Raw genomic sequence first — 22,561 nt, forward strand, 5'->3', positions numbered from 1 at the left:
TAAAGTTAAAGGATAACTGACTGATTCGCTTCCTATTATATGGTAATGATTTGCATAAGTTAAATCATTTATTTATATTGTCTTTTACCTCAGCCAAATTATCACATGAACAGCTAAATTAATTGCAAGTATTACACTATTTGTAAAAAACATCAATCGTATTTATAGAAGCACACCAAGAATGTCTGTCGACGATATCCTTTTTTCCACAAGTATTATGGAAACTTTGGAAGAATAATTGTATTTAATTAGATATAAAATTGATTTGAACATATTGAAAACATGTAAATGGGACATTTTGTAATATTCTTTCATAATTTTCATAAAATCATTAACGTTTTTAAATTACAACAAGGGTCGAATTTGGACCCTTCGGTCTGCAGGCAGGCACTATATCCACAACTTCACAGTGACATGGCGTATGAAGCATATATTCACAATATGTATTATAAGGGTAATAAGAAAACGTTGGAGCGAACGTGGTTTACATTAAAGTATTTATGTTTATGTTTCGTAGGTTACTTGACATATCGACTGGGTTATTATTTATACCAGTTTTAACCATGGCACATTTTCTATTTTCTCTTTCTACTCAAGTAATTACAGGTAGGTTCAATTCAGTTTAAAGCGTTTTTAAACCTTCATAAGTCCAGATAAGTACATGTAAAAGGTATGTCATAAAACGCCTACAGACGTTTTTGATATCTTCCTATATCTTTCTTTCTTCTCAATACAATTACAATGCCAGTCCTTGCCATTATTGGACATAATAAAACAAAACAAGGTATCAATTTCGGTAATGGAAGTGCTAAGTTGGTTCGTACATGTTTGTTCATGATTTAGCAGCGATATCATTTACACATGTATACCGGACTTTTTGCGCTTATATGGCATGACTTCGGGAACCTTATTCAATCTATACCTGTATTTATTTTTTCAGTTATCCTGTATTATGAATATAATTGATAAAACAATCTGGATTATAGTATCATTACTTTTGAACGAAAAGTTACCGAAGACGTATGTAGTAATCGATGATAAGAGAAATAGTATTTTGTGGATTCTTTCATAAGAACATGAAACATATGCGGACTTCAAGATAATTAAAGCTAATGTTTCAATAGATGGCAATGTGGTCATATTGTTGTTCAATTATCAAAACTATGTGAATCGTTTGTACAAAAATATCTACCTTGATATTATTAATTGAAAGCTTGATTTATTGTAATATCTGTAGTTTGCCTAGTCCTTTGAATAGATAAAACCTGGCGTTCATATTGTATAACACTTGACATTTGAATGTGTACTACTTAAAAAGCTTTGTGTTACATGCGAACAATATTGAATCATTGACGATTTAGTCAATTGTCGGCAGATTCATAGAGCGGTCTTTGTTTTTTGAAATCAAACAAATCTAATACAGTCTAAGTCTAAAATCAAAACACAAATCGTTATCGAACTGATGCCTATATTCAAAAATGCGTGTCCAAATAAAGGAAACACGCATACATTATATGAAGACCAGAATAGAACCCATCGTTGTGGAACGAGCATTACTGGAAGGCGCACATTCTGTAAGGAAATTCTTTCTACAGAACCTGGTGCATTATTATGTGCAGACCATCCTTTGTTCTCATCTGTTGGTACATGGGTCTAATCATTTTTTTACAATTAAAGCTGCACTCTCACAGATTGAACGTTTTTGACACTTTTTTTGTCTTGGAACGAGCCAATTTATGCGAAAATTCATTATTATTTCGATCAAGCTCACAGGTCACTGAGTATTTTAGCAATAAAAGTTTTATGTAAAAGAAATCAACATTTCCGTAAAATGTTTTGTTATATTACTTTAAGAAAAAAACACAAAATGTAATTACAAATACAGCAGAATAACCGTATTTATATCGCTTTATAAATTATATACGAAAATGAAACCATAAAAAGAAATTTGCATCAGTTGTGTCACATATAATGCAGAATTTACGTGTATTCAGAAATACACAGATCTAAAATTGGATGAGTGAGCATATAAGTTTATAGTCGTTTTCGTCTGTCAGTAACAATAGGTACGTTCTACAAGTACATTGCCAGAAAATTACCATGCACATCATCACGCAAACAGAAACTTCGAGCATTTCTTTCTCCAAAGAGTTCCCTGCGGACGGAATTATATTTTCTTATTTGAAGTCAACAAAAACGATATTTTGATGTATTTTAGGTGGTACGATATCGCTAAAATGCTCTATGAATTCTGCGAAATGGATGTCGGACTTTTTACGCTCAAGAATTGTAAAGAACAGTCCTAAATGATTCCCAGCAATTCATCTACACAAACTAGACATTTGTTATACGTATTCAAGTTAAAAATGTATAGCAAATGCCCCTTATTGAAATGCAAAACATTTGTTTTTCCTTTTATTGATACTACGAGACAACATATTGAACATAATTTTGTATTTCTGTGACATTTTCCTAGACTTTAACTTTTTCAAAGCCTTACAACATATTAATGCGGTACTAAAAACAATAATTTAACATTATTAAGCGACATCATTAAATGTATGTGTTTATTCAAATCTTGTTATGGCAGCGAGATCAATCAATCAATCAATCATATGTAGTTATAAACTTATGGAAAACATACAACGCTAATTAAAAAGACAACTTATCGATAACGAAGCACTTTCAAATTAGCGTTTTTATAAAATTGTTCAAGAAAATCATCGCCAGTTTAGACATTCATATCGAAAGTCAGTATTCTTTGAGTCGACTGTGGAGTGCCTGTAAAAGTTAAAACGCTGGTGCCCATAAAGACCAAACTTTATTTCCCGTGTTTGGATCGCTTGATTTTTATTTTCTTGTCAACTGCCTTATGGCCCCGGGCAGCACCGTCTTTAGGCTTTTCGAGCTCGGATGATTTGACAGCAGATTTCCACAACATAAACAAAGCATGCAGCGGGGAATCCAAATCGAACATTTCTGAACAATCAGTGATTTCAGATGTCTCAAGGCTCCTGCAAACGTTGTTAGAACAATCAGTGATTTCAGATGTCTTAAGGCTCCTGCAAACGTTGTTTAAACAATCAGTGGTTGTAGATGTCTCAAGGCTCCTGCAAACGTTGTTTGAACAATCAGTGATTTCAGATGTCTTAAGGCTCCTGCAAACGTTGTTTAAACAATCAGTGGTTGTAGATGTCTCAAGGCTCCTGCAAACGTTGTTTGAACAATCAGTGATTTCAGATGTCTTAAGGCTCCTGCAAACGTTGTTTAAACAATCAGTGGTTGTAGATGTCTCAAGGCTCCTGCAAACGTTGTTTGAACAATCAGTGGTTGTAGATGTCTCAAGACTCTTGCAAAGGTTGTCTGAACAAGTGATTTTAGATGCATCAAGACTCTTGCAAAGGTTGTCTAAACAATCAGTGTCTTTAGATGTGTCAAGGCTCCTGCAAACGTTGTACATGAACGTACAATTGAAGAGAACGGCAGGGCTGGGGAGGTCCACTGGTGACATCAGGGCCTGATTTAGGTGCAATGCGCTCTTGTAGCAGGTCTGTAACTGTGAGAAGCCGTGAATTATCTTGGTTTCTTTGCTTCCCCATGATGCTTGATCAGTACGTGCGTTTCGGTGAATAGACATTTTACTAGCAAACTCAATCACCCGATCGTTACCTTGCGTTTTAATTGCGTTTATGATACTTGGAACCAAGCATGGTAGATTAACTGTTTCACTTGCATCGGGGTTCCTTTTCATAACCTCAACAAAAACCTCAGCGTGCAATAAAATCAAGCCAATAATAGCGGCGATCAAATGATTCTCTGTAACCTTTGGTTCTGCATTTGTCCACCAAAAGCGCAGGACACCTATAAGGAACGTGGTACACGGGTCGCTAGAGATGAATTCGGTTAATTCAGAATTCAGTCCTAAAGTGCCAAACATGATGTTTAGCCTCTCCTCTACGGTTCTTTCTGGGACATTTTGCAACGATGGAACTTTCAAAGATTGAGATCCGTAAAAAACCTCCGTCGTAGGCTTAATATAGACCTTCATCCTATCGGCTTTCTGTCTGTCGCTTTCTTCGATGCAACTTTTCCTTGTGCCTTTTAAGTCGACTAGATCGTCTGTCTTGACTTTAGAGTATTTAGATTTTGGCCTGATGAATGACGTTGTCAAGCCATAGAGGACACTTCTAATGTATCTGGAGCAAACATACGTTGAAGGTTCAGCCAAGTGTTCGATCTGGCAATCGAAAATCACTCTGTGGTTCACAGCCACATTCTGCATGAATGATCCCGCCATTTTGCAGGTTCTTAACATCTCCGGATAAGGCACTGGCAATGGATTTTTAGTGACGTAGTCACTTATCGTTCCAAGATCAAATTCCGATATGCAACTTGTGTCCGCATTGAAGAACTTTTCGACATCCATGGTAGCGAAATCTGCGATGTTTGTGTAACTATCTATGGAGTAGCGAATGGCGGCTCGCAGTTCCGATTTCTGCCCGGAGGATAGGTCTACTAAATGTTGCAATACGTATTTAATAGCGTTTTCATCCAATTGTACGCCCATTGACCAATGGACTATTGACGTCATTCGAACCTTGGCCCTCAGGTTTAGAGGTTCATCTTTATACTGCTTACATATCGCTCTGTAGAAAGACTTCAAATGGGTTTTATCTACATAATCATTACCACTAAATGTAGCGAAAATTGGTAGGAACCCCCAAGGCCCACAGACTCTCTCAATTAAACGACTGTAGTGGTAATGCTTAACAGCGATGTATGTATATTCCTGGTCGGTTGGTAAAGCCTCTGGTTCAAGCAAGCTAGATTGCTCCGTCTTGGAATGTAGCCGCAATTTCATGTCGATAAAACATGTCCTACCATGTTGGAGAGGTATAACTCCATCTTTCAATTTGAAAATAAAGAAATCGCTATCATTACTTAGAACTGGGCAATTCCACTTATTGGCCAACACTGCTATTTCTCTGTCTGCCTCATATGGACACGTGACGTGTGGTATCTGAAGCTCACGCAGGACATGGAGGAAAGTTACTTGACATAGAATCGGAAGAACATGTTCCTCTGTTGCTTCAGGGCCTTTCTCACATATCAGACCAGCGCGCTCTCTTCTAGACGCCTTACGTTGAACCACAGTGTTCCATTTTCGGTTATCTGGATCATACCCACCGTCCAGAACAACGTACGGCTCCACCTTACACGCCCGAAGTATGGTGAAGAAGGTTTTACACTTGTTCGCATAGTTGTCATAGTTCCCACCATACTCGCCTGGCACATGATAGAAGTCGTATAAGAAGTGGAACAGATTCGAGCCATCAATAATGAGTCGAGTGTCATGAAGTTCAAAATCACGAAGAAGGACTTCCTTGTTGTCGTGTACCAGTGTTAACAAACCTCGCACGCCCATCGTTTGCTTCAAAGGATCTTGATTCGGCAACTCTGAAATAGGATTACGTGTCTTAAGACATTTTAAGTACATATTGCATCTTACGAACAATGCTTTCTACTGACTTACCTACTTTGGTCAGTGTTTTTCAAAATAAAGCAAAACAACTGTCTGACTGCGCAGCAATTTTGGTTAGACATCAGACGATCGTTTATCTTTAACGTGTTGTCAATCTTTAGAATGGCGATTTCGATTATTTAAAATGTCTTTAAAGGAAATAGATGTCTCACGTATGTCAATTTATTGGCTTAATCATGTAAATATATACATATCAGTATTTTTCTTTCTTCAAATCAATTATATACATAATCATTGATCTAAATTTTATTCATCTATAATCTTATGCATTCTTAAATGTGCATTACAAAAATCACAATATTCATATTTAATTTTGCTCAATTTTGATGGAAGTTGAACGCTTCCTATGTGAAAATCAGTCACACTTTATTAATGCATATTTATACACCCCAAAGGGGCCAGCAAAAGAAGTAATGTCCGTTAAAGGCCGGACATATTTCTTCTTTTTTTTCTTAGATTTGATAGTACATATATTTACACCTTAACTTTTATTCCTTAAATGAACTGCCTTTCGGCAATTGCGATTATCATCCGATTAAAGCATCATCTTCGGATATGCTCTGATCGCGTATATATGTACATGTAATTTGAAAATTGTTTATATTGTTATCGTTTCAATATAACGTTAAAAATCAACTATGAAGTTGTTAAATTTCACCCGCGTTATTATGATGACTAGCTGTTTCTGGTTACGGTCTGGTCGGTCTTTTTCCAGATCTGATGAGAAAGAATTACTGAAATGTTTTTATTAATTAATGAATTAAGTATTGGTTTAACAATTCTAGAAATAAATAATGAACTATTGGAATAAATTTAAGTACGGCCACCGCACAATTTTACTAGCCCAAATGCATTCAAACCCTGATAATAACATGTATCCCGCAATTTATTCCTTAATTATACATTCTTCATTTTTGATGATATTTCCGTTTCATATTTCAATATGTTCGTAATTGTGCGGTTATTATATTTCATGTTGGGTGTCGTAAGGTCAGTGAACTTGGAAAGTGCCCTTTTACATCAAGAAAACAATAAAGATGTCAAATAAGGTAGAGGTTGGAAGTGGTGGTTTTCCGGCTGACCCTCGAGGAAAAGAACATATATGTAATCATCGAAAATGTTGCCGTATTGACGATTTATTTGTCAATGATGTCCCCCTTTGTCTAACATCGCTCACTGTCTTTACACAATATGTTTTGTTTTACATGTATATGCTGTGTTGTTGACCAATACGTCGGAAATCGTAATTGGCACAGATGACTTGCAACCCCAAACTTCAAAATTGCAACCTATTAGTCAGGCGGATACCCAGACATTCAGAGAACTGATGTTAAAGTGCGAACCCAGGAACTATAAAGACAAACTACCAATGAAAACATAATTCTTTAGATTTATGACTGTGGCTCTGTGTGTTAATACAGATATGGCATTAAGAGGGCTATTAGGTCTCATGTAATAATTAGAGCTCATTTCATCACAGAAAAGTGCACCAAGATACTACAGACATTTGTACTGGAAGAGTCGCACACAGATAAGAATATCGGTGAAGTGCTTCGTAATGCTGCAATTGAGTGGGGATGTAAAATTTAAGGGCATTACTATGACAAATATTGTTAAACCACCCAGCTAACCCTATATTGTTGGAGGGCAAATTATAATATGTCTATGCCATCCAAGGCTGCCAGGGCTATTCTATGTAAAGAAGCGTCCTCTTTAACGTCAAAAGGGTGTCATTTTTGTCACGCCAACAAGAGCCTGTTTGGATTCATACCCCATTGATATGCCCATATTTCAGTGAAGGATTTTGCCAACAAAGGATATGCAGGCTTCAACGCAAATCCTTGTAATACTACTTTAAATATGCAATATTTAATCTTTGAAACTTATTTTAATTGAGAACATGTTTAGATATGGGCTAAGAGCTAGTTTTTAAAAGTGCGTTCATTTAGTGCAATTAAGACTAGTTACTAAATTTACTTAGTAATTGTTCAAAACCTGTATTTTGTGCAGCCTAACCCTAACCAATGTATTGTAAGTGACAGCTTGTGCAGAGCGTCCAAGTTATCGATATCCGTGAGGTTTTTTATTGTTCGTGTCCTTTGATGTAAGTCGCATAAAACATGCCAATTGTAATAAAAGAGAGAAAATGGTAGCCTGATATTTTTCCTCATAAAAGAGCTTTTTAAAAGTTATTTTTTGAAAAGACTTGCTATTGCAGATGTACGATTTTTACAACTATTTAGCTAAAATGCAGTAGATACAAATGGTAGTGTCTACCTACAAGACCTACATTATTTTATGTTCCATATATGTCGTTTGATAATTGGTTAAAGTGCATGAATGGTTTCAGTAATAAAAAAAAAACTCTTTAGAAAGTCAAAATGATTTTCTTGGGCGTTTAGTCATCTGTCAGTTACATGTATCAGGTATATTGAATAGATGAATCCCGATTCATTTCGTGATTCGCAACTCGTGTTTTGAATACTTTTTAAAACTACAGAAACAAGCTCAGAAGCAAAAAGTTGAAGTAGAAGGTTCGAGCTCGGGCTCGAAATTGCGATTTGCTTCGTAAAGAATGGCTATGTTAATGTTGTCAGTGACTACTTTGATCAAAGTTCATGTTAAAATGTTGTTAATGTCAATGTCATATGTTAAACAATGACCCGTTGTAGTCAATTTTAACGGGGTCATTTTGTATGTCACCTTGAAATGTTATGAGTTTACGTAGTATTTGTGCCCGCCTGAGGAAAATGAGGGTGCACATTTCCATTTTTTTCTTCCAACACAAGCTGCGGTTACTCTTATCCAAACAGTAATTGAACATCATATTCATAGATCGTTGAGAAACCCCATTTTTCTATTAATTAACCACACCGGTCACAAAGTATTGCAGCCATGAAAGCTTCGCGTAATCGAAACCAACATTACCTGAAAAGGTTTCGACATATAATATTTACATAAAAATCACAAAAAGTGATTTAACGTATATCAGAAGCACAACTTTAACCAAAACTATTGAAATCGCTTTATTTATAAATAAAATAATAAAACAAAAGAATATCAAATGTTTTACTCACAAAACTATTGAGCCAATAAAATCATATAATATCCTTTTATGTCGTAGAAAATGCAGAATATATTTGTATTCAGCAGGTGATTGATTCATCAGTGAGTATTTAAGTTTATATACTGTCAGTAACAGTACGTACTATTACAGGCCCTTTTCCGAAAATTAACATGCATATATTAAAGCAAAATGATTGATTGGTATTTCTGAAAATCTAAATCGAAAGTACTATTTCCAGGATTTCTATTTTTATACTTAACATGACACCGAGGATTGTCATTGTCTTATAAAGAGTTTTTAGAAAATCAATATCGAAAGTACATTCTGCAGGTAAGGGAAACTAAATTCGCACTGCCAGAAACATTTATACATATCATCCACTATATCAGACCACACTGCTGTTAATTGAAACTTGCATGTATTACATTTATAGATTAACATACGATAATAATGTTTATCATTGACATATATAAGGCCATTTTTTTTTTCTAGGTTGTAAGGCACTGCTGCATTCTTTTTCATCAAACTGCCTCATTTTTTATCAAACGGAATGAAATACATTTATATTTTGTAGCCAAAACTCGATGTTTTTTCTGAATGAACGTTTTCAAACAATTATTTTAAGGTCAAAACCATGATCGCCGATTTAAAGTTTTATTCCGTTTTACATCCTTATATGTGTCATTTGTTAATTACTTTAAGTGCATGAATAGCTTCAGTATTTAAAACAATGTGCCTGAAAAACTCAAGATGATTTTTCTTGGCCCAATAAGCTGCAATCCCACAATATGCTTTAAATAGAATGTATGCTTCTCCGGCGCTACTTCGTGATGCATTCACATTGTATATTAATGCATACTCAAATTACACTGATCGTTTTCGCACCAAATACCATTCGTTATCATTTTACTATCTTTTTACCCGTAGTGTCCATTGTATTCAGTCCAGTTTTAAAATCAAGATAATACAGGTCATCAAACAAAAACCAGATAATAATTGACACAACGTCGATTACGATAAGGCTACGCCTACAGTGTCAAGTGACCCCTCGGTAGGGGCCCTCCGACATGAACACAGAAGCAGACGATAATTATACAGAATTTATACTTGACAATCAGATAAAAAATGTATGGAACATGGTAAAACATAGCAATAAAAGCTAGTTTAACATTAAATTAGTTAATAATTATAATAAGTTAAATTCAATGCTTGATTCAGGTAGAAATAATTTGATGTATAAACTAAGTCTCTATTGTAAACCTCAAATTGATGAAAACAAAACATGGATTAATTTACTTTACGAAAGTCAATTTATTGTTGACGTTTGTTTAGATCAAACTGAATCTGCTGTTTTTTCCCTTTCTCCATTAAAAGTCACTTTTTATACAAGGTAAGTGAATTATTATTATTGATATAACTACCGTAATATTTCTCTCAATGAATTAATATCCATATTAAATGAAATGCGAAACTCTTCCTACAAGGAACATACATGTAGGAGTTAGAAGTGATCATAGTCATCATAAATGCATAGGTTTATACATTGATTTGCGTCATTTGCGATTGAAGATGATTTTGTTTTATCTATACGTATATACGTTTTGTGACCTTTAGATATATGCTATTTGATCTTTTATCTAAATTTAATAAAACATGTAACTCAAACTAACTGAATTATCTTTTTCACTAACAGTTTGTCCAAACAAACTTAAAAGCAAATGTATATGCTTCGGATATAAAACTTTACGCACAAGAAGGAGAACGAATAAAAATAAAAATATATCGCAAGATGTCGTCAATATTACGAACTATTACTCGTAATAAAATTTCTTGTTTTAAGACTAACGAAAAAAATACGTATATTATGTACGGTCACATTAAGAATTTGGAGGGTTGAAATAGTCTACCGAAAGGTCACTTTGTTATCAAACAAATTCCTAAAAAAATGCATAATTTGAGCAGCAATAGGGGAAAATGTCTGTATTATGGATTTCCTTATCTTTACTATCTCTCAGATAGCATATTTTGTGTTCGATATATAGAAAACAGAGTAATTACACTACTGTTGATAAGTGCAGATTGTCGGAGGTCATGGCGGATAGCAATGGGCAACTGATAAGCCCCGCATAATCTAGCTAATCTATGTAACTAAACCATGCTTACCAAAAACATAACAGTAATAAGAGATTCTGCATACCAAATATTACTAATTTCTGCATACCGCGTACAGCGAATTTGAATTGTAAAATGTAAACAATATTATTTTGAAAACGAATATCCTCAATTGAAAAACTTCTTTTATATTACATGCACTTTGATACATCGACAAAATGACCAGGAAAGTATTGACCACTTAGTTACAAAAACCAAACATTTTTTATAACAAAGTTTCGTCCTTTTTACCAAGGCACAAACAATGATAATTTTACATGTATAAAAACATTTTCATACACCAAAAATACGTACGACAACCTTATGAGGGTGTTTGCTAAGATAGCGCTTAGATAACGTTTGAGATTGCGAAATAGCGAGACCTTAGTGTCACCTTTACTCGACATTGCTTCGTACTTACGAAGGTTTTGAGGTAAACTTGAGTCACAATTAGGCGGAAGCGGGGCGCGTGCGATTTCTAGGCATCGATCGGCGTGATGAGATCAGCGAAAGATCGCGCGATAAGGCGGTCGCAGTCTTTATAAAACGTACTCTGCATGCTGACATGACGTGACCCGGTTTCAACATACTTTCCTTGAAATGAGGTCGAATCTTAATCCCGTTTATCAACCGGTTTCCGGTGTAACGTTGTAAACTGACCCCCATAGAATAATGACCCCCGGTCATTACTTTATATAGACTAGTGATTCCCCGGTCATAATATTATGACTCCCCCATACGTAGAAAATGACACTCACACAGAATTGTAAACCCCTATAGAATAAACACCCCCTACCCCAAACCCTAACCCTAACCCATCTAAGGTACACTTGCAACATAATTATCCCCACCGATATGCATCGGAGGAGAATATGGTAATGGCACCCGTCCGTGTGTGCGTCCATGCGTGCGTACGTGTAACATTTTTTGTGATCGCAACTCTTCATTCATTATTGGACGTAATTGATTCAAATTTTCAGGGATTACTACTACCCATGCCTAGTTGTGCAGAAAGAAAAAAAATGGATTTGCTCCACATGTTCGGGAGTTATGGCCCTTAAATTCGAACAACATGTTATTGTCATGGGCGTCACAGGTCATAAAACATGGGGCTTCCCCACAACCGATTTGCATATTTTATGCCTTATATTGATATAATTGTTTACTTTCTCTACTTAATAACGCCTAAAAGTGACAAAAATACCCCAAATCCAAAGAATGATGTCTTTTCAACAATATACTGAAATTTGAATAATTTCTAACGACAATTGGAGCGTCGCAGGTAATAAAACCACTGGGCTACCCCACACCTGCCTATTTTTGGATGTATATATGAGTGACATATAGGTGACATAAAGAAGGTTATTTGACATCACTTTCAGGGGTGCCTCTCCACGTATGAATTGCCTTTTTTATAATCTTGCACTCCAGAAAATGAACTATTTTACCGTCAATAGCATTTTTTCGTAATGAGCCCGCGAGCCCATGCTATTACAAAATTAGTGCACCATGTAGGATGCAAAAACAAAATGACAAAATAACCCTTACTATATGTTCCAGAATGCTTACACTACATTGTACAGATGGTAAATAAATGATTGTATACATGTATGCTTAAAATCCTGCCTTTGTCGGTGTCCATGCGATACTCCGTTGGTATCCGGCAGGGTGTCGGCAAATATTAAAGGCCGTACGGCGACTGGACAGTAGTGTGTCTGTCGAGTGGCCAGCGATCAAAGGTCGTGATCAAGCAGTCGTTTGTCAAGTTTAGGTTGAGGTATGTTTAAAGGCGCTCCTCTGACCGTTTTCATTCACTTTGACCTTCCTCTAGGAACACGTGACGAAGACACAAGAAGACAAATAAGAAAATGCTGTTGACACCGCCACACGGCTTGTGTTCACATTCTCAGCGCATACGGACACCTGCACAGCGCTTGCGGCTCGCGGCTCAAGGGAGAGGTTGGCGTTTGCACGCTTCCGCTATAACCTGGTTCTTAGTGTATTGGTGGCAGAAGAAGAGAGGCTGTGCCGCAGAAGAATATGATGGATTCGATCCTGGTTGATGCGCTGATCCTTATATGGCCAGTTTGAGGCTGAGGTGGGAACATCATGAAGTCTTCCCTGGAATAGATCTCCATGCGTTTCACGCGCTTCTACTTCTACGTGTCGGCCCACGCAACGAAAATATTATTGATTTAGTTTTTGTTTTTAAATAGAAAATGATTACAAGGGAATTACCATTTCAGTTTCTTATCTGAAGCCTTTGTTATATGCTGCTGTACCAGACAGCCCTTATCAGCAGGCCTGAAATTAGCCATCACCATTAGCTTCATTGCATCGTGAAACTTGTATCAGGCCCTAGCGTTTGCGTTTTGCGATGCACACAAAACTATAACCCTCTTCGTCCCTGAAGTCCGTCGAGACATTGTCGACGAGTGCCGACAGAAGTTGCTTAGCACCGCTCCTACCCCGGATCAGTGGTTAAATGGCCTAGGGATTTCAATTACGATGGAACAATCCTAATGCGTGCGGGGCAATATATGGCAAGCACCGAAAGAAGAGAGGTCCTTCGTGATCCCCGCTGTCGTTAAAACCAGCTTGAAAATCTTGTGGGCTGAATCAAAAACCAGTCAAATGATCTTAATATCTTACTGCGATACTCATCATAATATAGTAACAACAACTACGAACGTAAAGAGTATTGCTGTTGTTGTTGTTGATGATAATGATGATAATGATGATGATGATGATGATGATGATGATGATGATGATGATGATGATGATGATGAAGGAAAATATTGCATCCCTGCAATGAACTTGAAGTGTCTTCAATAATTATCCATACACGTGATGTAATTATTAAAGGGAAACTACCAAAATGAAATCTGCAATCAAATAGTAAATTATTTCTTCCCCCTGTTTGACATTCTGTAATATACATGATAATGATACATATGCCGTCATTTACAACTTGGGGTGGAAACACGGAACTAATAAATTAACAAATACACATAGTATATGTACAGTTGTCATCTATCATTGGTTGACTATCAACAACCAAAAGTGTAAACATACAATAATATACATTAGACAGTGTAACGTAGTTGGTTACGTTCTTACAACAAATGCGGGATAGGTTAGATTTATCAGATATCAAACAGAGTCACATGTTTATTCTTTCAAACCAATGCATCAAGTGATGTACAATACTACAGACATAGCTATTTATGAAACTTATTATTCACTATAAATAACAACGATCCGAAACTATATGATACATTTAGATTTGCAACGATAAGAACACTTATATTGGTTTTCGACATAAGGAGCATTTAATTAGCACCGTGATGTAACCATTACATAACACACACACACTCACACGCACGCACCCACGTACTCATGCAAGCACACACGCATAAACGAGAGCACGCACGCATGTACGCTCGCACGCTGGTACGCAATCAAGGACGAACGCACGCACATGCATCCGTAATAGCTGTATGCTTATTTGTTTATTTATTAATTTCTTGAACTTGCCCGCCTACACCTTATGATTATTACATTACATATTGCTATGAAAGAAGCTATCGATGTCATTTTCATCGTATATATATGTATATGTATGCGAACTCTGTTAATTCATATTTGTGGATTTGAAAAATATTAAATAATAGAAAATGTATGTATTAACTAAAAGTAATAAAAAAATCACAACAGCAACCAGTTCATAAAGTGGTATTTTCTTATTTTTAGATACATCAAAGTTAAACATGGAATACAACTATGTAACAGGCACTTTGAAGTTTCTCATAACTCAAACTAAATTAGGTAGTTTAAGACAACAACGAAATATTAAAATTTGAATTAAATAATGTGCCAAATAGTGATTTTGACCTTTCTTGTCATTTTTTTGCCGATTCAAATTTCAATGCAGCTGTAAATGCATTTGTATATCCAAATAATACAGAGCTTAATAAAAAAAAATTGTAACGACTAATTTTCTTCCGATCGAGCAGTCTATTTGCGTGAAGTTAGCGACCTGATGTGTATATATATATATTCCACCAGTACAGGCGGCTGACCCAATTGCTGGCATACGCGCAGTTCCGGTAACGTCTCACAGAAACCTTTCTCACGTTACCTCAGTTACCAAGTACCAAGATCCCTGAAATATGACCTTTCAAAGTTTCTGTACTGATATGAAAGTTCAATTATGCCCAAAATGTTTGATTTATCATAACCAGTGGCTGTATACGACGTGTTAAATAATGACGTATGGCATATACACACTGATAACTCGTCGTAAAGAAAATGGGTAAAACATCTTCACTTTACATTATATTCGATGGGAAAATCTCAATTATACTGCTGTAGTATATGAACTGTTTTAGGGTGCTCGTTTGCCAGGCAATTAGGCGGCTAACTTCACATCGCTAGGCTGCTCGATTCCCAGACAGGTATAAAAAAAATCGTTCAAATAAGCAAAAATGGGTAAAATTTTATGGAATCCCGCTTTTAACTCTGTATTAAGCGAAAATGTTAAAAAAATGAAGTATAAACATTCAATTTGGCGAAATAGAGTTAATATTTATTACACGTTGGGCGAGAACGATTCAAAAACGATGATTTGGGACTTTATTCAATGCAAATGGTACCGTTATTGCTACAATATATGTACAAATTGAAAGCCGCTTGTCCGGTATTAATAAGAAAAATTATCAAAAGGTTAAAACAGTGAATTATTTGAATCTAGAAAAAAATATTAAATCTAGAATGCTTAGTCCAAGTTGAGATTGAGATCTTAGATGTCAACGTAGTGCATAGACTCTATACCCTATATGGATATGCACGATACACCGTGACAGTACATACACTGGTGTTATATTCTATACCAGTATATACTGTGCACAGTATTATATGCTCTATTCATTCTAAGAGGTGTTGAAGCAGTGCTTCAACACCCCTGTTCTCTATACAATGTATACAGCCAGAGATTTTGAAGATTTAATAATAAGGGATAATTGAACAATAAAGCTTATGATAATTGAACAATAAAGCTTATGATAATTGAACAATAAGGCTCGTATCTCTCGTGAATTCCTGACCTCTCAACCCAGTTTGCTATTAAATAGATTGGTTAATGTACTGTTTACATAATACATATTACAAATATCATACCAAGGTCATTTGATAAGAGAATAATTTCATTGCTGCCGTTTCTGTAAGTTTTCAAATATTTGGATCTCTATTCGTCTGTCCCTCCGTTTCAAATCATATATACCTCATATCTTTTACCGTTCTTAAATGATGGTAAAATAATAAAAAAGTATATGTAACTGTATGTTGATGTCCGCAGCCATACTAAAACATTTCTAATAATATTCTTAAAGGTCAAGATTCATTGCTATATATTGTCTTTCGTGTCCACTATACAAATATTTAAGCAGTATGTTTTACCAAACTTGGCCCTAATTGTTTTGAATATTTACTGTTACATGATTATGTGCAGAATTGTAGATTGACATTTATCAAAAATATGTTTAAAAAAACAGAACAGAACAGAACAGAACATATAGTTTATTAAAATATCTACAAGGTACATTGTCTTAGTAACCATATGTATATAAACGCAAACATGTGGATGAGCAGGTAATACAAAATGTGAAATAGGAAACAGTAATATATGAATAAGCGTTGTACAATCAAATAAGGTCAGGATAAACAGAAACAGTGTTAAACCTCCAGATTCAATATTGTTCGCCATAAACTTCTTTAAAAAAACAAAGGTAATTCTGATAATTATCATGATATGAAATTATAATTCATATTTTTTTCTAATTTCTTACCAATTACTTATTTCAATAACTCGACTTGCTTTGACACTGGTGGAAAAAAACATACATACAAACATAAAATAGAACATATGTGATGAAATATTATGAAAGTGAGTGTTGTAGCAGAATAACATGCAGCACAAAATACATACGTTATACAAAGGCAATTCGATAGATATGTTTAAGCACATAATATACTCGTACACACTAGCGGTTAAGGGGGGGGGGCACACCCGATGCGAGCCCCCATCCCTTAAATCGTCCAGATTTACTTTTATGTAAAGCAAAGTAATAAAATACCCACAAAATGCACCATTTCGAACTAGAAATTGTTAAGGTTTTCTTGGGGCAATATCCCTAAACACCCCTGCAAAAATTTTAAACCATTGATATATAGGTTCTGATGGATAGGCGAATGTCAAAGTTTCTGCCCCAGAGTTGCACCCCCTCTAACGTTAACTCCTGGATTTGCCCCTGGTACATACTAATTTTGTAGCATGTGTGACGCATCAACTTGTAATTAAATATGTATGTTTTCGCAAATATATGCATTATATTGGGCTGTTAATACTTACACAAAAAAACAAAAGTTGTATTCTTAGAACTTTAAACTAGAATTAGTCTCTTTCCATATATTTAGTTGTCTAATTCATCATCAAAAGTCAAAATCCTGTTTAATTTCATATTTTTCTCCTTTTTTAAAAGTTATTCACTCTTCTTTACCTAGGCATTTTCAAATGCAGAACATTGTTTGTCCTTTAATCAATAAAATATAACTCGACGTATCACATTGAATTGTAATATATGTGTATAAGTTGTTTGCTACTTATACTGCCAGACAAAATTCTGAACAAAACTTCATTTCTGTGATGAAGTATTTAAACACATGCCTACATTTGAAGATTTGCAAATGAGTTTTAACACATTTCCTTAAATACATAAAAACAGTAATACAGCTTTCAAGCGGCATGATAAGATCGATGTAATTCAGATCTTGTTATACAAGATACAACAATGAATGAATCATATTAAGTCACAAACATTTGAAAGCATGCAATATTATTATGATAAACCACAGAAGCAGGTAGTCGAAAGCTTAAACATAAAATGCCGTTCAATGGCACAGGGCCAAAGCCAAAACGCCGCCTGATTATAAGTGCATGAAAACTATTCGAAAACGAATCACTTTAAAAACAATTCTTTAATTATTTAAAATTCTTTAACTTTAAATTAAGCTTTTTTTCAAACTGTGCAAGAATATCATCGCCAGTCTATAATTCCTATCAATACTTTTCTTCGAGTCTACTGTGGAATGTTTGTGAACGTGTATAAGCTGGTGCCCATTAAACCAAAAACTTGATTATTTTGTGTGTTTGGATCTCTTGTTTTTTACTTTCTCGTCAGCCGCTTTATGACCCCCGACAGCACCATTTTTAGGCGATTCCAGCTCAGTTGATTTGACAGACGTTTTCCACAACGCGAACAAAGCATACAACGGCGATTCCAAATGGAACATGTCTGAACAATCAGTGATTGCAGCTGTCTCAAGACTCTTGCAAACGTTGTACATGAACGTACAATTGAAGAGAACACCAGGGCTGGGGAGGTCCACTGGAGACATCAGGGCCTGATTCAGGTACAAAGCGCTCAGGCAGCAGGTCTGTAACTGTGAGAAGCCGTGAATTATCTTTATTTCTTCGTTGCCCCATGATGCTTGACCGCTATTTGTGTTTCGATGAATATCCATTTTATTAGACATTTCTCTAACAAACTGTTCAACCCGATCGTTGCCTTGATCTTCAATTGCTTGCACGATACTTGGAACCAAGCATTGTTGTGTGACTGTTTTACAAGCATCGGACCTTATGGAGTGGGAGTGCAATAAAATCATGCCAATAATAGCCGCACTCAAATGGTTCTCTGTTACCTTCGGTTCTGCATGTGTCCACCAAAAGCGTAGGACACCTATAAGGTACGTAGTACACGGATCGGCAGATACAGTATCGATTAGTTCAGCATTCAGTCCTAAAGTGCCAAACATGATGTTTAGCCTCTCCTCTACGGTTATTTCTGGGACATTTTGTAACGATGGGACTTTCAACGATTGAGATCCGTACAAAACCTCCGTCGTAGGCTTAATATAGACCTTCATCCTATCGCCTTTCTGTCTGTCGCTTTCTTCTATGCAACTTTTCCTTGTGCCTTTTAAATCTTCTAGATTGTCTGTCTTGACCTTAACGTCTTTAGGTTTTGGCCTGATGAATGACAGTGTTAAGACATACAGGACACTTCTGATGTACCTGGAGCAAACATACGTTGAAGGTTCAGCCAAGTGTTCAATCTGGCAATCGAAAATCACTCTGTGGTTCACAGCTACATTTTGCAGGAATGAATTCGCCATTTTAAAGGTTCTTAACATTTCCGGATAAGGCACTGGCAATGGATGTTTAGTGACGTAATCGATCAGCGTTCCAAGATCGATTTTCGATATGCAACTTGAGTTTGTATTGAAGAACTTTTCCACATCCATGGTAGCGAAATTTGCGATGTTTGTGTTTCTATCTATAGAGTAGCGAATGGCGGCCCGCAGCTCCGATTTCTGACCGGATGATATGTCTGCTACATGTTGCAATACGTATGTAATAGCGTTTTCTTCCAATTCTACACCCATTGACAAATGGACTAATGACGCCATTCGAACCTTGGCTTTCAGGTTGAGAGATACATCTTTATACCGCTTGCATATCGCTGTGTAGAAAGCCTTCAAATGGCCTTTATCTACATAATCATTACCACTTAATGTAGCGAAAATTGGTAGGAACTCCCATGGCCCACAGACTCTCTCAATTCAACGACTGTAGTGGTAACGCTTTACAGAGATGTATGTATATTCTCTGTCGGTTGGTAAAGCCTCTGGTGGCAGCAAGGAAGATTGCTCCGTCTGGGTATGAAGCCGCAATTTCATGTCGATAAAACATGTCCTACCATGTCGGAAAGGTATACATCCGTTATTTAGCTGATAAATAAAGAAATCGCTATTGTTACTGAGAACTGGGCAATTCCACTTATTGGCCAACACTGTTATTTCTCTGTCTTCCTCATATGGAATCGTGACGTGTGGTATCTGAAGCTCACGCAGGACATGGCGGAATGTTTCTTCACATAGAATCGGAAGGACATGTCCCTCGGTTGCTTCAGGGCCCTTCTCACAAATCAGACCAGCGCGCTCTCTTCTAGACGCCTTACGTTGAACCACTCTGTTCCATTTTCGGTTATCTGGATCACGCCCGCCGCACAGGACAACATACGGCTCCACCTTACAGGCATTGAGGATGGCAAAGAAGGTTTTACAGTTGTTGGCATAAGTGTCATAGTTCCCACCATACTCTTCTGGCACATGATAGCAGTTGTATAAGGAGTGGTACAAATTTACGCCATGAATGATGAGTCGAGTGTCATGAAGTTCAAAATCATGAAGAAGGACTTCCTTGTTGTCGTTTACCAGTGTGGACAAACCTCGCACGCCCATCGTTCGCTTCACATAATATGAAATCGGCCGCTCTGCAATAGGATTACTTGTCGTGAGACATTTTGAGTACATTTTCAATCCTAAGACCAATATTTGCATGTTTTCTACTGACGTCCTACCTTGATCAATGTTTATCAAAACAACTGCCCGATTCCGCAGCAAATTTGGTTAGACATTAGTCAAGTCGTTAACTTCCATTGTGTTGTCAATCTTAAGTATGGCTCTTTAGATGAATTTAAGTGTCTTTAATGGGAACTGATGTCTCAAGTATGTCAATTTATTGGCGTAGTTTTGTAAATATCTTATACCGAGGCGTATTTATAAAGAACTTAAGTGAAATTTTAATTAAGTCAAAATAAGCCTTCTTTTCTTGAATATTTATAAAACACACGAAGTTTATACACCAAAAGTATGGCAATAAGCAAGATAATAGCCCGAACAATTAATGGTTATAAAAAGTAGAACATAAAAAAGAAAATAATCTTTGTCAAAAATAAGGACATTTTCGTTTTGTTGTAAAATACACTTTGAAAATGGCCACTTACAAATAAAATCTCTCTATATATTGGTTTTATTGGCATTTGTTGCTTTCGCTGATAATCAGGGGTCATCATTCATGGTTACATGGACTGATCTAACTTGTCGTCGAAAGTAACAGAGGTATCATGCTCATCTAATTTCCAAACAAACGGAAAAAACTTCTTAAACAGGGTTTCAGATATCATTAATTAAGGAAACCTTTCTCCAAATTTGTTAATGGTCATTATAATCTTATATTAAAGTAAAATAATAGTCTTAAATCGGTGATTGCTGTTAGTATTGCTCATTCCGATTTTTATTATGATGTTTTAAAGAAAAATCGTAAAATTAAAATGTTTTCAGTAGGTTGTTAGGCAGATAGACTCCATGAATTAATGAATTGGATTTTATTTAAACCGTGGATATAAAGGCAATACTTTCCTTCTAGTTTTTCAAGATAAATATCTGAAACAAAATATAGGGTTGAATATAGCATCCTTATATAGCCTAGCTTTCAGTCCTTTGATTTTATGAAATTTTTGCAAATTTATGTTAGCTTTAAAACCGTCTTTGGCCGACTCTACTAAGCTTTCAGTCCTTTGATTTTATGAATTTTTTGCAGATTCATGATATCTTTAAACCGACTTTGGCTGGCTCGGAATGTTTTGGCATGTGACGTCATTTTCTTCAAACATTTCACATCATTTGGAAGGAAAGATTAGCTAGAATATGTCGCTTTTATTTTGAATAATGTTTTCTTTATTTGTTCCCAGTTTTAGTACAATTATGTTTTTTTTATTATGCAACTCTATGATCACACAGTTTTAAACCTTTTACTTTATAAGGTAGTTTCAAACAATGACTGCATCATATCTTTGAAAAGTTTTTGCATTAGGTGCTCTGAATCGTATTCCACCGTCTGCAGATAGAGTTTGGATCTCTAATCATTGAAGTACATATGAGTTTATTATTACTATTTGTTTTATTATTAAGTTTCCTAAAGTTAATGCATACTTTGATAAGACTTACCTTTCACGTTTTTTCGTTAGTCAGGATTGTTGGAATAAGAATGAGGTTTGTGCACGTAAACTGGTTTAAACCCCGGTTAATTTGCATGTTACTGACCGTTCCAAGGCGGTACTTAACAATCCTTGATAAACATACCTTATTTGTTTATATAGTATATATACACTGTGCTGTTTGTTGAGTTTTGTGCTGCTGTTTCATGTTTCTTGTTTGTGATTATTTGTTTTTTTCGTTCTGTCTTTGGCGTTTACCTAGTACTCCCAAGTTTTTACAGACATGGGTACTGGAAGAGTCGCACACAGATAAGAGTATTCGTGAAGTGCTTCGTAATGCTGCAATTGAATAGGGTTGTAAAATTTCAGAGAATCACTACTGACAAGGCACGTATCAAGAAATTTGCTGCAAAACCACCCGACATAGATAATTATTCATATTTGTCGACAACTGTTTTGAAAAATAAGAGTCTTAGTAACGGTTTTTCACAAAGGTATTACAGCATCAACAATTCTGAAGGAGAAAAGGAACAACTTAAAAGTCACAGAACATAAGATGGTCATTATTTGCGCCAATACTAGATGGAAAAGTTACTACCATTTGGTCTTAGAACAGCAAGTGCCAGTCATGACTGCTATGGTGGATGGCTAAGTTTAAGAAATCAAAGCTCCAAGTCAAAGACATGCATTGACTTACTTTCACCAGAAGAGGTACAATAAATGGAAGCATTTCTCAAGATCATGGCACCAATGTTCGATTCCAACCTTGTCATGTATAAGGATCAGCAGCCATCTGTAAACCTGCCTTTGCTGAATAATGAGGGCACTTTTCACTGAATATGAAAGTAATAACAACTTTTGAGAATGGAATGAAACAGGAAGTGCTAAAACATCTTATAT

The 22,561-nt window shown here is 35.8% G+C and overlaps 2 protein-coding genes across 2 annotated transcripts; both read right to left on the reverse strand.

Annotated features, from left to right (window-relative positions):
* Nucleotides 1-2,418: 2,418 nt before the first annotated feature.
* Nucleotides 2,419-8,793, reverse strand: LOC128209098 (protein asteroid homolog 1-like). Its single transcript, XM_052912952.1, has 2 exons — nt 8,620-8,793; nt 2,419-5,457 (listed from the first exon to the last, which is right to left on the reverse strand). Exon 2 carries the CDS (start codon nt 5,423-5,425, stop codon nt 2,822-2,824), a length of 2,604 nt encoding a protein of 867 aa, XP_052768912.1. The 5' UTR covers nt 5,426-5,457; nt 8,620-8,793; the 3' UTR covers nt 2,419-2,821.
* Nucleotides 8,794-19,442: 10,649 nt separating this feature from the next.
* LOC128207907 (protein asteroid homolog 1-like) lies at nt 19,443-20,123 on the reverse strand. Its single transcript, XM_052911090.1, has one exon. The coding sequence runs from the start codon at nt 20,121-20,123 to the stop codon at nt 19,443-19,445; it is 681 nt and encodes a 226-aa protein (XP_052767050.1).
* Nucleotides 20,124-22,561: the final 2,438 nt, after the last annotated feature.

Source organism: Mya arenaria, chromosome 11, assembly GCF_026914265.1.
Source record: "Mya arenaria isolate MELC-2E11 chromosome 11, ASM2691426v1".
NCBI classification, from domain to species: domain Eukaryota; kingdom Metazoa; phylum Mollusca; class Bivalvia; order Myida; family Myidae; genus Mya; species Mya arenaria.